General features: G+C 39.3%; 2 protein-coding genes across 3 annotated transcripts; one reads left to right on the top strand and one right to left on the bottom strand.

The window, feature by feature from the left end:
• Positions 616 to 13,211, top strand: LOC109824254. Of its 2 annotated transcripts, none has more exons than XM_020390803.1 (4): positions 616 to 827; positions 934 to 1,071; positions 1,146 to 1,369; positions 12,896 to 13,211. In XM_020390803.1, exons 1-3 carry the CDS (start codon positions 687 to 689, stop codon positions 1,320 to 1,322), a joined length of 456 nt encoding a protein of 151 aa, XP_020246392.1. In that variant the 5' UTR covers positions 616 to 686; the 3' UTR covers positions 1,323 to 1,369; positions 12,896 to 13,211. The 2 variants fall into 2 exon arrangements, with proteins under 2 accessions (XP_020246392.1, XP_020246391.1); XM_020390802.1 differs by lacking the exon at positions 12,896 to 13,211 and adding an exon at positions 6,253 to 6,493.
• On the bottom strand, positions 3,949 to 5,041 carry LOC109823122. Its single transcript, XM_020389408.1, has 2 exons — positions 4,432 to 5,041; positions 3,949 to 4,376 (listed from the first exon to the last, which is right to left on the bottom strand). The coding sequence occupies exons 1-2, from the start codon at positions 5,039 to 5,041 to the stop codon at positions 3,949 to 3,951; spliced, it is 1,038 nt and encodes a 345-aa protein (XP_020244997.1).

Below are 15,135 nucleotides of genomic sequence, written 5' to 3'. Positions count from 1 at the left end.
TTGGTTAGTCTAACGTCTCTTTTAACTGTTTAGGTCTAGAGCTAGCCGCCAACAAAGCCAAAAGGTTATAGGTTTTTGATTCAGTTGGCCTTTTGGTCCATCGAGAAACAAAGAAGTGATATTTAAGCTTGTTGTTGTCTACTTGGAAGGCCTGAAAAGTTTAATACAAGTTTAAAAATAATTCAATATAAGTTTAAATTACTAAAAAAATAAATTTTAAAAAATTATATAATTGTAAGTACAAATTCCATATAATTAAAAAGGTAAAAAGAAATAGAAAAAAGTTGGTTAAGACCTTTTTGAACCCGACGGACCGCGCTTACGTTTTTGCTCAGAAGTCTCCATTTTGTCGAAAACAAACGACGTGGGGCATTTTGGTTAAGACCCTTTTGAATTAGAAGAACTTTCCAGGAAATTTTAGAGGTTCGTTGTGTAATTACCGCAACTGCGGGGTACTAATGTGTAAAATCTGCCCAAAACACAGGAGCAGGAGGACTGATGGTCTATAAAAGCAAAGCAACGGCTGTGGTAGGATCCATAGGAGGGGGGTAAGAGGGAGAGATCGAATTAGGGTTGTTAGGGATTGTTTATAAAAGCAAAGCAACGGCTGTGATGGGATCCATAGGAGAGGGGCAAGAGGGAGAGATCGAATTGGGTTGTTAGGGTTTGGTTAGGGTTATTAGAGGATGTTGACGGCGAAGAAGCCGGCGTCTCCGGCGAAGAAGCCGGCGTCTGCGTTACCCAATGACGATTCTTACGGGGATGGTCTCCACAAGATGACCGACCAAGAGCAGGCCATATACGCGGCAGCTGTTCGTCGCAGCGATGTAAAGCCCCCCGGCCGCTAACCCTAAAATAGTTCATTGTTTGTGTTTTAATTATTTTAATTTATTATTATTCATCTTTCTCAATCATTTCTTTCCCCCTAGCTAGGGATTTGATGTTCCTTCGTTGCCCGATGTTTTCGCTATCGGTCTCATCCAACCGGCTGGCAGGAATTTCGCCGCTGAGTTTATTCGTCGATACGCCCTGATTGCCATCGAGGACCAAAACGAGAAGAGAAAGACAGAGGTCTGCTTCTTCTTCTTCTTCTTCCTCCTCCGCTTTAGAACATCGTCATTACAAACTTATTACTATTCTCACAGGGTGGCAATCAACTCCGTCTCAAGGAGGTCATCAAGTGTAATTTGCGGGTTGCTTGCCCCGCCGACCTTTACATAACTTTAGAGGCCGAAGATGTCGACACCCGCGAGGTCGATGAATACGAAGCCTTGGTGATGGCTCGTTGCAGGAAAGCAGAAAGACGAGGTTCATATCTTTAGGAAGAAAAAACAAACCGGCTATTATTAATCCGCCAGCGTCCACAGAGGTATGATCAAACCCATCCCTTTGTACAAAATTTTGACAAAACGAAAGCGAACTGATTATGATTCGAAGTGAACCGATCTGACCTAAATACTTTTGGTTAATCCGGTTTGGTTCATTTGGTTTTGGACTAAAATCAATATAAATATCCATGACGTGAAGTGTTATTTATATTGGAAGGTTCTATTTGTATTGCTTAATTTTGGGAATGTAGTCTGAAGTGAATACAATGGTTAAAGTGTTTACCAGGACCCTTAGACTTGAACTTTTTGCTATTGCGTTCAATTGCTAATTCATGTAATGGTTTACACTTGGTTCCAACCCTAACCACTTCAAGAGGTTGCACAAGTTATGAACTGAAGTCATCGAGCCAAATTCATGTTGAATCATTGATAAAAAAAGATGACCTCAATTTATTTATGAGATAAACTACTATAATAACATCTGCATAACGATTAGGAATAGGCGTGGATTTTTTCCCCGATCAACAGGAATAGATATGGATTTTAGTTTGAAGTATTTTATCTTGTGCAAATAAGTTTGGTCCATTTGTTTATTCAGTTTAAGCCAAACTTTGCTCACCCTTAGTCTTGGCCGTAACCTCATAAGACCCTAAGAGCATGGGCAGCAAGCTCCGAAGCCTGCTCTCAGCTCCGACGTGGACACCTCCTCCGGGTTAGCCCCCTCCAACGGCCTCCGAAGCTCTCCCAACCTGCTCTCAATCGATGACGTGGAGGTGGACGTGTTCCGAGCTCCCAAGCGCTCCACAAATTTGTGGAGCGCTTGGGAGCTCCCAAGCTGCCGGATTTTAACAACCCCCCCCCCCAACAATACACCTTCGCACATCTGCCAAAAAGAAGCAGAAAAATCCAAACGGGAGATGAGGCGCCGGAGATGTGGAAGAGGAGGGGAAACAGGTGGATGATTTCAGGAGCTTGGTGTTCGCGGAGATGAGGCCTCCGACTGGGAAGAAGACGAGGTTGTTTGAGGCCTCCGACTGGGGGAGAAGATGAGGCCTCCGACTGGGGTTGGGATTTGGGGATTTGGGGTTGGGATTTGGGGGAAAATGAAGAGGTTTTGGTTGGGGAGAAGACGAGGTTTTGACGAAGAATTTTTTTTTATTGTGTTTCATTCGTTGGACTGAGTGAAAAAATGAACGTTGGTAAGAAAAATGTGGCCGTTTTGAGTGGAAAAATGTATCGTTGTGTAAAAAATGAAACGTTGAGATGAAAAATTATTACCGTTGAGCTATGAGCTCCATTTTCTTACTGTTGAACAGTAAAAAAAACCTCTATAAATTCACAATTCACAATTCACAATCCACAATTCACAATCCACACAACTCTCTCATAAAAAAAATTCTATATTTTCCTATCAAATTACAAATCTCATGGATCCCTCCCAAAACAACTACTATTCGCATCTCCTTACCGGTGAAGGATCGACCTTATACTCGCCGTTCTATACAGAAGTCGTAGAAGAAGGTCATCCCATCGAGTTATCGCAATCCGCAACACAACAAGTGTCATCCCAAGAAACACCGACCACAAAGAAGAAGAAGACTTACACGCGGTCCGAAAATTGGACTGTCCACGAGGATAAGCTTCTTGTGTCTGCTTGGCTGAACACGAGCCAAGACGCCATCCAAGGTACGGGGCAACACAAAGATAAGTTTTGGCACCGAGCTAACGACTATCCAACGAGTCGCACACCAAACCAAATGATGCACCGTTGGTCAACGATTCAACTGTCGGTCAACAAGTTCTGCGGGTGCGTTGCTCAGATTGAAGGAAGACAAAGATCTGGTACGGGAATTATTGACCAGGTAAATATTTAACTTATATGTTTTTATGTAAATATTTAACTTATATGTTTGATTATTCTAAATTTAACTCTTGTGTAGACTGCAGAAGTAAAAGAATTATACCAATCCCTTTATGGTAAGCCATTCGTGTTTGACCATTGCTGGGTTGAGTTGCGTCATCACCAAAAATGGAACCAACAAATGGAAACTTACAATAAGATTCGATCACAGCCGAGAAGAACCACGAACTCTGATTCCTCACCAAACAATTCCATGCCAACGACCCCCATCGGGTTGAACATTGACTCGGATGATGTGGTAGTAAGGCCTGAAGGGAGGAAAGCGGCAAAGCTCAAGAGGAAACAAAATGTGGAAAACTCTGGATCCGCTACGTCCATCATGGGAGAGGCATTCGCGTGGATGAAGCAAACCAACAAAGAAAAAATGGAGCTAAAACAGAAGAAACAAGATGACGATATCATGAAGATCGATCTCTCAACACTCAATTCAGTTCAACGACAATACTTTGAAATGCGTCAGGCAGAGATATTGGAGAGGTGGATGTCCAAGGGTTCTTCCTAATTATCATATATTGTACTCGCATCGCATCCTCATTAGTTCTTCCTAATTATCAATTAGTATCTTATATTAGATTTATGATTGTACTTGAAGTTGAAAATTTTGGCATTGAATGAAAACAACTACTTTATTAAAAATGAAATTGGCGTAGTACAACAACTTGAACTCCTTTTCTGAAATTACATTAGACATAAAGAAACTTAATCCTCGGCGATGGACCCCTTGAGCTGCCACAGATGCACGATCAGATTATTCTTTAGTGATTTGTGTGTTTGCGTGTTCCTGATCCGATGATGATTTTGGATGAACTCAGTTAGAGGCACCGTCTGCACATGAGAAGGTTCAACGACTGGTACCGAATCAGTAAAGTCGAAGTTGTTGTCCAATTGACAATCACGTTCATCTTCAACGATCATGTTATGCATTATGATACAAGCTGTCATGATATCTTTCAGCACACAAGGTTGCCAGAAACGTCCTGGTCCACGAACAATCGCAAATCGAGCTTGCAACACGCCAAAAGCTCGCTCAACATCTTTTCTTGCGCTTTCTTGTTGTTGAGCAAACATTGAGGTCATTGTGAGACCCCGGCAGTCCAAAGAAGGCATGCCATATCCAAAGATCTTTGCTAGCTACGGCCTCCAAAATAATTGTGGGTTCATGAAAATGTCCAGTATACATACCTTGCCAGGCAGTTGGACAGTTCTTCCATGTCCAGTGCATGCAGTCGATGCTCCCAAGCATACCAGGAAAACCTCGTTGTGAGCCTTCCTCGAGCAGGCGTGCAACGTCTTCATTAGTCGGTGCACGAAGGTATTCCTCTCCAAAGATGTTGATAATCGATCGAACGAACCTCTTCACGCTCTCAAGCGACGTACTTTTACCGATCCGAACGTAGTCGTCAACGGAGTCAGCGGATGCTCCATATGCGAGCATCCGCATAGCTGCAGTAATCTTTTGAAGACTAGATAGTCCTAACTGTCCAGCACCATTCCTCTTTTGGACGAAGTACTTGTCATGTTCGACGACTGCGTCGTGGATTCGAAGGAATAACGAACGCCTCATTCTGAACCTTTGACGAAAATAATAAAGAGGATAGGTTGGTGCGTCAGCAAAATAATCTTGGAATAACCGATTGTGGCCTTCCAGTCGGTTTCGATGGAGCACGATACGTCGTTTGTGTTGAACTGAAGTTGAACATTTCTCTTGTTCTTCTTCCTCAACGACAACAGCTCCCATAAGAAAGAACTTCTTCATCATTTCATCATCGCTAGAGCTAGATGAGCTAGACATTTTATTCTGGGAGATGATGGGTTGAGGAGAGAAGCCGTCGAATTTTATAGGCCTCAGTCGGATGACGGTCAAAGTTTGCAATACCTCGAACTTCGTGCCCAACATCGAAAACCGCGGGTTACATCGAAGACCGTGTGTGTTCCCTCAAAAGCCGTGGGTTACCTCGAAGACCGTGTGCGCTCCCTCGAAGACCGTGGGTTGCCTCGAAGACCGTGTGCGTTCCCTCAAAAGCCGCGGGTTACCTCGAAGACCGTGTGCGCTCCCTCGAAGACCGTGGGTTGCCTCGAAGACCGTGTACAACGGTTAGAAATAAAATACAATAGGTTTAAATATAATTAAAAGTAATGGGTGAAATATTAAAATAGAAGAGGGGTTTTTTTGATATTGTTGGAGCTCCTAACTAGGAGCTTGTTGGAGCTCCATAAAATAAGGAATGCCTCCCAAGGTATAATTTGTTAATTTTTTATTTTGAAAAGGTTGAGAGCTCTTGAGAGCATGCTGACTAGGACTCCCAACTGGGAGCTTGCTGCACTTGCTCTAACAGCCTCAAGAGACAATGCTGACGACATCAAGCTTTAAAGGCGCTGGTGGCCGAACTTCGACGAGACCACATTCTTCAAAAATCCAGCCACTCGATTCTCTTTCTCTCTAGTATCTTTCTTTGAAAGGTTACCCATTTATTTTTGTTAAATTTGTTCTATCTGTGTCATTGCTTTAGATATTCTGCCTTTGACTCAATAACATTGACTTTTTCTCTGATGGATTCGTTTTTTAAAGGTTTCCTACAACAATTTGTTTTCCTTTTTTGACTGATTTATTTGGGTAGGTTTGTTATGGAGATGTGCTTATGAAGATTGACTGTGTATTTAATTTTTGTTAGTTTTCTGGCTGTAGAGTTTTGAACAAAATGCTATTGCCAAGATTTGTTATGCCAAGGCTTGTTATGTTAGTCAAAGGTTTAATTTAATTTGATTTTCTTAGTTGGGGAAAAGTCAAATAATTTTCATTTCAAAATGTTAATTCTTTTTCCAATATATATTTGAGCAATAAAAGCTCTTATAGCATGGAAAAACACTAGTTATGGACCCATACTTGAGTTGTAACCATTGTTTCTTTAAGTGATGTTTGAATTGTGGTGAATATGTTATAGTTTAAATGCTCAATTTCTATTTCTACAATCTTATTGATGCATGTTAAATCATATTTTGCAGCATGGACCAAGTGACTCAGATTGTGCAGTTGAGGACCCAAGCAAAATTTGTGAGTCCAGAAATTGGGACCGAGGGGAGACAAGAAGGAGGAGACTGTGAAGGACGAGAAAGGGGATTCTGAGTTATGGTTTCTTTTAGTAGGTTCACGTTGATATCTTATTTTGGCTTATTGGACAATCTGGTTATATTGTATCTGTGGCATGTTATCTTTTAAATGAAGGCTTGTGGTGAATTCAGGACCTTCTCCTGTGGATTTTATGCTGGAACTCTTTTATATTGTCAGACTATTTAAGAAAGATAATCGTGTCTAGCTATGTTGAATGCTGAAGGGATGAAAAATAGGATGGAATTTAGAGTCTAAATTTATAGAGACTTGAGTGTGTTTTTACAATTAAGTTGTTTGAAATAACACCCCATTTCATATTTGTTTAAAACAAGATGCTATGTGAAACAACTTAATAGATTCCAGGAAAATGGTGAAGATTTGGAGGCCTAATATAAAAATAGGATGGAATTTAGAGTCTAAATTTATAGGGTCTAAGAGGTGTAACTGACCCCTTAAATCACTCCATAATGATGGTTTAATGCTCTTATTACGTGCAAAATGGTTTTGAAACTGTTTAAAACGTGTTTGAATGAGCCAAACACGAGGTTCGCATTTTGGAAACGACCTCTGCGTCTAACTTATGAAACGCGGAGGTGAGCTTCGCGTTAAGAGTTGGAACGCGGGGTCAGTGAGCCCCATGTTTTAAGAGTGAAACACGGGGGTGAGCCCCACGTTTTGAGAGTGAAACGCGGGGGTGAGCTCCACGTTTTGATTTGAAAAGATGGCCAATTTGTAATATCTTTTTCAAGTCCTGTAAAGATCATCATCTTGTAATTTTTGCTTTCGGCTCTTTGAAATGTGAAAGTTGTCAATTTGTAACTCTTATATGTTGTCGCGAAAATCGACAGATCGGGACTTTCATCAGATTATAACCTCTGTATGTTGATGTGGAAGTCGCCAGATTATAGCCTATGTATGTTGATATGGAAGTCGTCAAATTGTAGCTTCCTTCATCAGTTCTTTATGGGGATCGGCTATCTACAGTTTTTTTTAGACATCCTACAAATAATTCAATTGGAGGAGGATTTTAAATGGATAATTTTTTTTTATTTTCACTGGAGACGGGAATCGATGGACTTTCCATGGGACCTGTTACTCGAAATTCGCGATTATTCTATTTACTTAGCAATGTACAATGGTTAAATAGGATTATTTTCTCGAGTCCCTTTACTTTTTTTCCTTATGTGGGAGTTAGAATTAATTCCTGTTTACTTACTTTTATCCATGTGTGTGAGTGTGTGTGTGTGTGGGTGGGGGGGGGGGGGGTTTGATATCATTTCCAATTGGACGATCCATTAATTCAATTGGAGGAGGATTTTAAATGGATAAATATTTTTGATTTTCACTGGAGACTGGGAATCGATGGGCTTTCCATGGGACCCATTTTACTGACAGGATTTATCACTACTTTAGCTACTTTAGCAGCTTGGCCTGTTACTCGAAATTCGCGATTATTCTATTTCCTGATGTTAGCAATGTACAGTGGTCAAATAGGATTATTTTCTTCTCGAGACCTTTTACTTTTTTTCCTTATGTGGGAGTTAGAATTAATTCCTGTTTACTTACTTTTATCCATGTGGGGCGGAAAGAAACGTTTGTACTCGGCTACAAAGTTTATTTTGCACACTGCGGGGGTTCCATTTTTCTCTTAATAGGGGTTCTACTTCTAGGTGTGGGTTTATATGGTTCTAGTGAAGCAACATTGGATTTTGAAAGATTAGCTCATCAGGATATATATCCTGTGGCATTAGAAATGACATTCTATTTTACATGTATGCTTCTAGCTGGAATCTTATTAAAAATGAGAGCATATGGATTGATTCGGATCAATATGGAATTATTACTGCACACCCACTGTATATTTTCTCCCCGGTTGGTGATAGTAGGGACAATGCAAATAATCTATGCAGCTTCAACTTCTCTCGGTCAACGCAATTTTAAAAAGAGAACAACCTATTCTTCTGTATCTCAAATAAAGATTTTTTTTTTAAAGATATTAAATCTCTAAAATTGCTCAATAATCTCTCAAATCCTAATAAGGGTCGGAGATGGTCCCCAAATGACTCAGATAGGCGCTTAGGGTTGGGCGTGTAGAGGTTTGTTATGGAAATTTTCGCAACTGCGGGGGACTAATGTGTAAAAGCTGCCCAAAACACAGGAGCAGGAGGATTGATTGTTTATAAAAGCAAAGCAACGGCCGTGATGGGATCCATAGCAGAGGGGGGAGAGGGAGAGATCGAATTGGGGTTGTTAGGGTTTGGTTAGAGGATGTTGACGTCGTGGTATGAAGTGGATGAGTCTCCGGCGAAGAAGCCGGAGTCGACGTCAGAGGAGTCGACGTCAGAGGAGTCGGAGGAAGATGATGACGATTCTTACGGGGATGGTCTCCACGAGATGACCGACCAAGAGCGGGCCATGTACGCGGAAGCTGTTCGTCGGAGCGATGTAAAGCCCCCCGGCCGCTAACCCTAAAATAATTCATTAATTATTTGTGTTTTAATTATTTTAATTTACCGTTCTTCATCTTTCTCAATCATTTCTTTCCCCCCTAACTAGGGATTTGATGTTCCTCCGTTACCCAATGTTTCCCCCCCCACCTAGGGATTTGATGTTCCTCTGTTACCCAATGTTTTCGCTATCGGTATCATCCAACCGGCTGACAGCGGTTGGCCCGCTGAGGATATTCGTGAATACGCCGAGATTGCCATCGAGGACCAAAACGAGAAGAGAAAGAAAGAGGTCTGCTTCTTCTTCTTCTCCTTCCTCCTCCTCCGCTAATTAAAGAACATCGTCATTACAAACTTATTACTATTCTCACAGGGTGGCAATCAACTCCGGCTTAAAGAAGTCATCAAGTGTAATTTGCAGCCTGCTTGCCCCGCCAACTTTTACATAACTTTAAAGGCCGAAGATGCCGACACCGGCCACGTCGATGAATATGAAGCCATGGTGAAGGCTCGTTGCGGAAAGCAGAAAGACGAGGTTCATATCTTTAGGAAGAAAAACAAACCGGCTATTATTAATCCACCAGCGTCGACGGAGGTATAACTAAACCGATCCCTATTGTTAAAAGATTATGCTCTTGTCTTTTCCCTTGCGATCGAGAGTTTTTCGTGCAAAGCTAGCGGATTAGTTGTGACTTGGAAGACATTTGTAGCTAGTTATAAAAGTGAGGCACATTAATTCCTGGTGGTCAAGACGATGTCAATTTGAATATGAACTGGAGCACAAATGCATGGCAAGCATGATTGCCATACGGCGGAGATTTGGGCAGTTTTTATTTAGGCTGTTGCGCATGAGCGGGGTCATGAAGAAAATTAGATTAATTCCTGGTAAATCAGGAAGTTGCCATTAGGACAGATCACTATTGTTGTACTTAGTTCTTCCCTTCTTCACACCCATGCTTATTCTATAAAAGCTCGTGCATTTCTCAAATTTACAAATAATTGCAAATTGTCCCTATACGTTTCTATTTTTGATGCCCATATCAGCTTCTATCTGATAGTTATATTTTCACCTTCACTTCCTCCGCATGTTCTCCCTTCGCATGGCGTGACAACATTAAGGGAATATTCCTTGTATCATTCAGTGTGATATTAGCGTGATTAGAGTTTACTCATTACCTAGATTTAAAAACCCGACCAATACCAATATGCATCAGCCACACCAAAATTGCAGAAGGAGCCTTTCATTCCTTATCACTCTCTATAATTTCGATCAAAATAAGGCCTGTTTTTTTGCCTTTTGGATACGTAGGGCAAATTAGGTACGTAGGGCCATTTATCTTATAAAGTCAATTTGAGTGTGTGGATGAATTACCGTCGAGAACTGCATCTAACGTTGGAACCATAAAACAGGCTAGATTTCTAGTTTAGACGAGCTATGTTAATTTCTTTACTCATCTGTTAGATGTATATTCTAATTTCATTGTTGCGTGAAGAGAACAACTCGGCTAAGAAAGCTTTAATTCGACATTGCGATTCACCTTTAACTAGTGTTACTTAACAAAGCAGGACCTCCTCTTTATTTGGTAGACAATATTCAATTTGGTTCATCCTTGATTATTAACTAATCTCCGCTTGCCAAAAATATTAGTCCTTTAGCAAACGATGTCCTCACGTGACTGTGTCAATTGTTTTTGCTCTCTGGATCTATATGCAATTTGTTCTTTTAATTATTATATATTCTTTGGGTTTTCCATGTAGCGTAATGAGTCCCTGATATTGCATCTGTCTATTATTTGTTGAGCTCTTATCATAAGGCGAAGAAAGCCTTAATTCTACTTAGTGATTCACGTTTAACTAGTGTGTTACTTAACAAAGTAGGATCTCGTCTTTATTTGGTAGACAATATTCACTTGTGCATCTTTGATTATTAACTAATCTCCGCTTGCCAAAAATATGAGTCCTTTAGCAAACGATGTCCTCACGTGACTGTGTCAATTGTTTTTGCTCTCTGGATCTATATGCAATTTGTTCTTTTAATTATTATATATTCTTTGGGTTTTCCATGTAGCGTAATGAGTCCCTGATATTGCATCTGTCTATTATTTGTTGAGCTCTTATCATAAGGCGAAGAAAGCCTTAATTCTACTTAGTGATTCACGTTTAACTAGTGTGTTACTTAACAAAGTAGGATCTCGTCTTTATTTGGTAGACAATATTCACTTGTGCATCTTTGATTATTAACTAATCTCTGCTTGCCAAAAATATGAGTTCTTTAGCAAACAAGGTCCTCAGGTGACCATGTCAATTATTTTTGCTCTCTGGATATATGTGTAACTTGTATTTTTAATTATTAAATTCGTTGGATTTTCCATGCAGCATAATGAGTTCCTGATATTGCATATGTCAATTATTTGTTGTGTTTTTAAGGCTAAGAATGTTAGCAAAGCAAACCAGATATTTGATATGTCTGAGCGGTTTGAACTTTGAACCCGATTCAATAACATTTAGGTTCTTCTTGGGAACATGTCTTTGGGTCCTGGATTTCAATCCAGCTTAGCCCAGATCCAAATCTCATGATTTGACATTCTTTTGTGCAATGCACTTAAAATCAAATTATTCAATGTGGATGGATGGAATTTGAAGTCCAGAATGGTGGAGTTCAAATGATAACCTTATACTAGTGACTTTTCCTTATAGTTTTCCATTTCCGAGGTCATCTCCTCTGTATAACATCAGATTCTCTCTCTCACTTAAATTTTGGAGTCTTGGCTAGCGGTGAGCAAATGGTGAATTAGCTCGAATTTTTATCAAAATATGACAAACCGAAAGCGAACTGTTTATGATTTAAAGTGAACCGATCTGGCCTAAATGCCTTTGGTCAACTCGGTTTGCTTTATTTGGTTTCGGACTAAAATCGATATAAATATCGATGACCTGAAGTGTTGTTCTCGCGCTCACTTAAAGATCTCAAACACCAAGCGAAATAGGAAGGTTCTATTTGTATTGCTTAATTTTGGGAATGTAGTCCGAAGTGAATACATTGGTTATAAAGTGTTTACCATGACTCTTAGACTTGAACTTTTTGCTATTGCGTTCAATTGCTTATTCATGTAATGGTTTACACTTGGTTCCAAGCCTAACCACTTCAAGAAGTTGCACAAGTTATGAACTGAAGTCGCCGAGCCTAATTCTTGTTGAATCATTGATAAAAAAGATGACCTCAATTTATTTATGAGATAAACTACCATAATAACATCTGCGTAAGGATTAGGAACAGGCGTGGATTTTTTTTTCCAATCAACAGGAATAGACATGGACTTTAGTTTGAAGTATTTTATCTGGTACAAATATGTTTGGTCCGTTTGTTTATTCGGTTTAAGCCAAACTTTGCTCACCCTTAGTCTTGGTCACAACCTCCTAAGACCCTAACAACCTCAAGAGACAATGCTGACGACAACAAACATCAAAGGCACTGGTAGCCGAACTTCGACGAGGCCACAATCTTCAAAAATCCAGCCACTCTTTCTCTCTAGAATATTTCTCTGTAAGGTTACCCATTTATTTTTGTTAAATCTGTTCTATTTGTGTTGTTATTGCGTTAGATATTCTGCCTTTGACTCAATAAAGTTGGTTTTTTCTCTGATGGATTCATTTTTAATGGTTTTTTATAACAATTTGTTTTTCTTTTTTGACTAATTTATTTGGGTAGGTTTGTTATGGAGATGTGCTTATGAAGATTGACTGTGCATTTAATTTTCGTTGTCATTTTTCTGACTGCAAAGTTTTGAACAAAATGCTATTGTCGAGATTTGTTATGCCAAGGCTTGTTATGTTAGTCAAAGGTTTAATTTAATTTGATTTTTTTAGCTGGGGAAAAGTCAAATAATTTTATTTTCAAAATGTTAATTCTTTTTCCAATATATATTTGAGCAGTAAAAGCTCTTATAGCATGGAAAAACATCTGTTATAAACCCATATTTGAGTTGTAACCAATGTTTCTTTAAGTGATGTTTGAATTGTGAATATGTGATAGTTTAAATGCTTAATTTCTATGCAATCTTATTGATGCATGTTGAATCATATTTTGCAGCATGGACCAAGTGACTCAGATTGTGCAGTTGAGGACCCAGGCAAAATTTGTGAGTCCAGAAGTTGGGACCGAGGGGAGACAAAAAGGAGGAGACTGTGAAGGACGAGAATGGGGATTCTGAGATATGGTTTTTTTTAGTAGGTTCATGTTGATATCTTATTTTGGCTTATTGGACAGTCTGGTTATATTGTATATGTGGCATGTTATCTTTTAAATGAAGGCTTGTGGTGAATCCGGGACCTTCTCTTGTGGATTTTATGCTAGAACTCTTGTATTGTCGGACTATTTAAGAAAGATCGTGTCTAGTTATGTTGAATGCTGAAGGGATGAAAAACCTATGTTTTTCCAAGTTGTGGTTTAGTTATTTCATGTGTGGCATTTGAGTGTTTGATAGTGTGACTAAGATCACCACATGAACTGGTTTGCTAATTCCAAGACTCACCTGTAGGGGTAAGGTTCACATAAATAGCAAACTTTATCATCTTCAGCAAGACCATGTGTGGTATGCATTACTATATGATACTAAGATGCTATGAAGCAAGAAATTCCAATAAACTGCATAACTGAAATTTCATGGATATAATGGAACACCCATCAGAAAATCTAAATGAGGAATACGTTTGTTATAACTCCCGTCATGATTATGCACTTAATTTGTTTTTTTAAAGGAATAGTCAGAAGTGCAAAATTGATCATGGTAGGCTGAAAAATATCTATGATCTAAATAAAAGCATCTTTAACAACGTTAATTACATTTTTCATATGGATGAGTAAAATTATCCATGAGGAAATTTTTGGTTCACGCTTTCAGAAACTTTTTGAAAAACATTGAAAGTTAATGTGGGTTTTTTTAGAACACTATCACTTATTTGTTATTGAGAACAAATCATTGTATTTATCTTTAATTGTGAGTATCACTTGTAATACACTTGTACATCGAGAGAAGTGTGAGGCGAGAGACGGGGTCGAATCCAATAGGAGTGGCGTCGGTTGACGAACCTAGGGAGAGGTTGCATCCGAGCACTTGAGGAGGAGGACACGGGCTAGGTTCCTACACTTAGTGTGTAAAGTGTGATTGATAGATCTACATCATAAAACTTGAGATCTAAAACCATATAGCCATGATTAATTCAAAGAGATTAACAAAAAACTAAAAGAGCGGAAGCTTATACCTGAATCCATTGCTTGATCTTGATTTTGGGTTTTGGATCTTCTAACCTTAGGGTTTTCTCTTTAGCCGAATTTCTCTCTTAGATGGGGGTGAAGAGAATTAGAGAATGTAGTAACCCTAGATTAGGGACCATAACCCCTTATTTATAGATGTTGTACTTTTGTAATTTAGCCCCTCAATAAATCACAATTACAACCTGGTATCTGCACATATAACCCCATGACTTATTTAAATACCAAATTAATCCAACTTAATTGATCACTTTAGTGGGTTATCCTGAAAGATAGCAATACACATTGATTAATCATATGTGCCCACAAATAGATTTATTAGATTAAATCCAACAATCTCCCACTTGGGCACCATATGATTCCTTAAATTGTGTATAACCTTATGAGCTCAAAAATTGCTATCACTGAAAAGGTATTTCCGAACAATCTCGTCCATTGACTATATCAATATAGGATCAAAGCGGCCTTCGTCACATTTATCGTGACTCGACCCATCAATGGTCACATATACCAATACAATCAAACGACATAGATCAATCATGGATGTGCAGCATGAAAATTACATGCAATGTGATCAGTACATGTCTATTTTCAACTGGTCCTCCTTAGTGAGGTCAAAACCAAACATAATGTAACAGAGTGTCTTAACTGAAAACTTTATTCTGATCAGACAATACAAACAAACATAAAGCACCACAAATACAAACTCCCACTAAAACATAATATCCTCAAATAATACCACACCCATATGAGCAGTATGCTCATGAAAGACCTTAGGTGGCAATCCCTTAGTAAGAGGATCAGCTATCATGGAGTTTGTCCCAATGTGCTCTATGGATATCTGTCCACTCTGTACCCTTTCTTTCACAACCAGGAACTTAATGTCAATATGTTTTGACTTAGTTGAGCTCCTGTTGTTATTGGAATACATTACTGCAGATTTATTGTCACAATATAACCTTAGTGGTCTTTCAACATTTTCCAAAATGCGCAGTCCCGTGACAAAATTTCGCAGCCATATTCCCTGATTGGATGCCTCATAGCAAGCTACAAATTCT

This window comes from Asparagus officinalis, chromosome 9 (genome assembly GCF_001876935.1).
Source record: "Asparagus officinalis chromosome 9, Aspof.V1, whole genome shotgun sequence".
Classification (NCBI taxonomy): Eukaryota; Viridiplantae; Streptophyta; class Magnoliopsida; order Asparagales; family Asparagaceae; genus Asparagus; species Asparagus officinalis.
This window is presented reverse-complemented; position numbering and strand designations above follow the sequence as displayed.

Excerpts from the sequence above, each read along its gene's own strand:
- LOC109824254 (XM_020390803.1), top strand. The coding sequence starts at position 687 with ATGTTGACGGCGAAGAAGCCGGCGTCTCCGGCGAAGAAGCCGGCGTCT. Across the intron at positions 828-933 it reads CAGCTGTTCGTCGCAGCGAT|GGATTTGATGTTCCTTCGTT; the intron begins GTAAAGCCCCCC and ends CCCCCTAGCTAG. Across the intron at positions 1,072-1,145 it reads ACGAGAAGAGAAAGACAGAG|GGTGGCAATCAACTCCGTCT; the intron begins GTCTGCTTCTTC and ends CTATTCTCACAG.
- LOC109823122 (XM_020389408.1), bottom strand. The coding sequence starts at position 5,041 with ATGTCTAGCTCATCTAGCTCTAGCGATGATGAAATGATGAAGAAGTTC. Across the intron at positions 4,377-4,431 it reads CTGTCCAACTGCCTGGCAAG|CAAAGATCTTTGGATATGGC; the intron begins GTATGTATACTG and ends GGCCGTAGCTAG.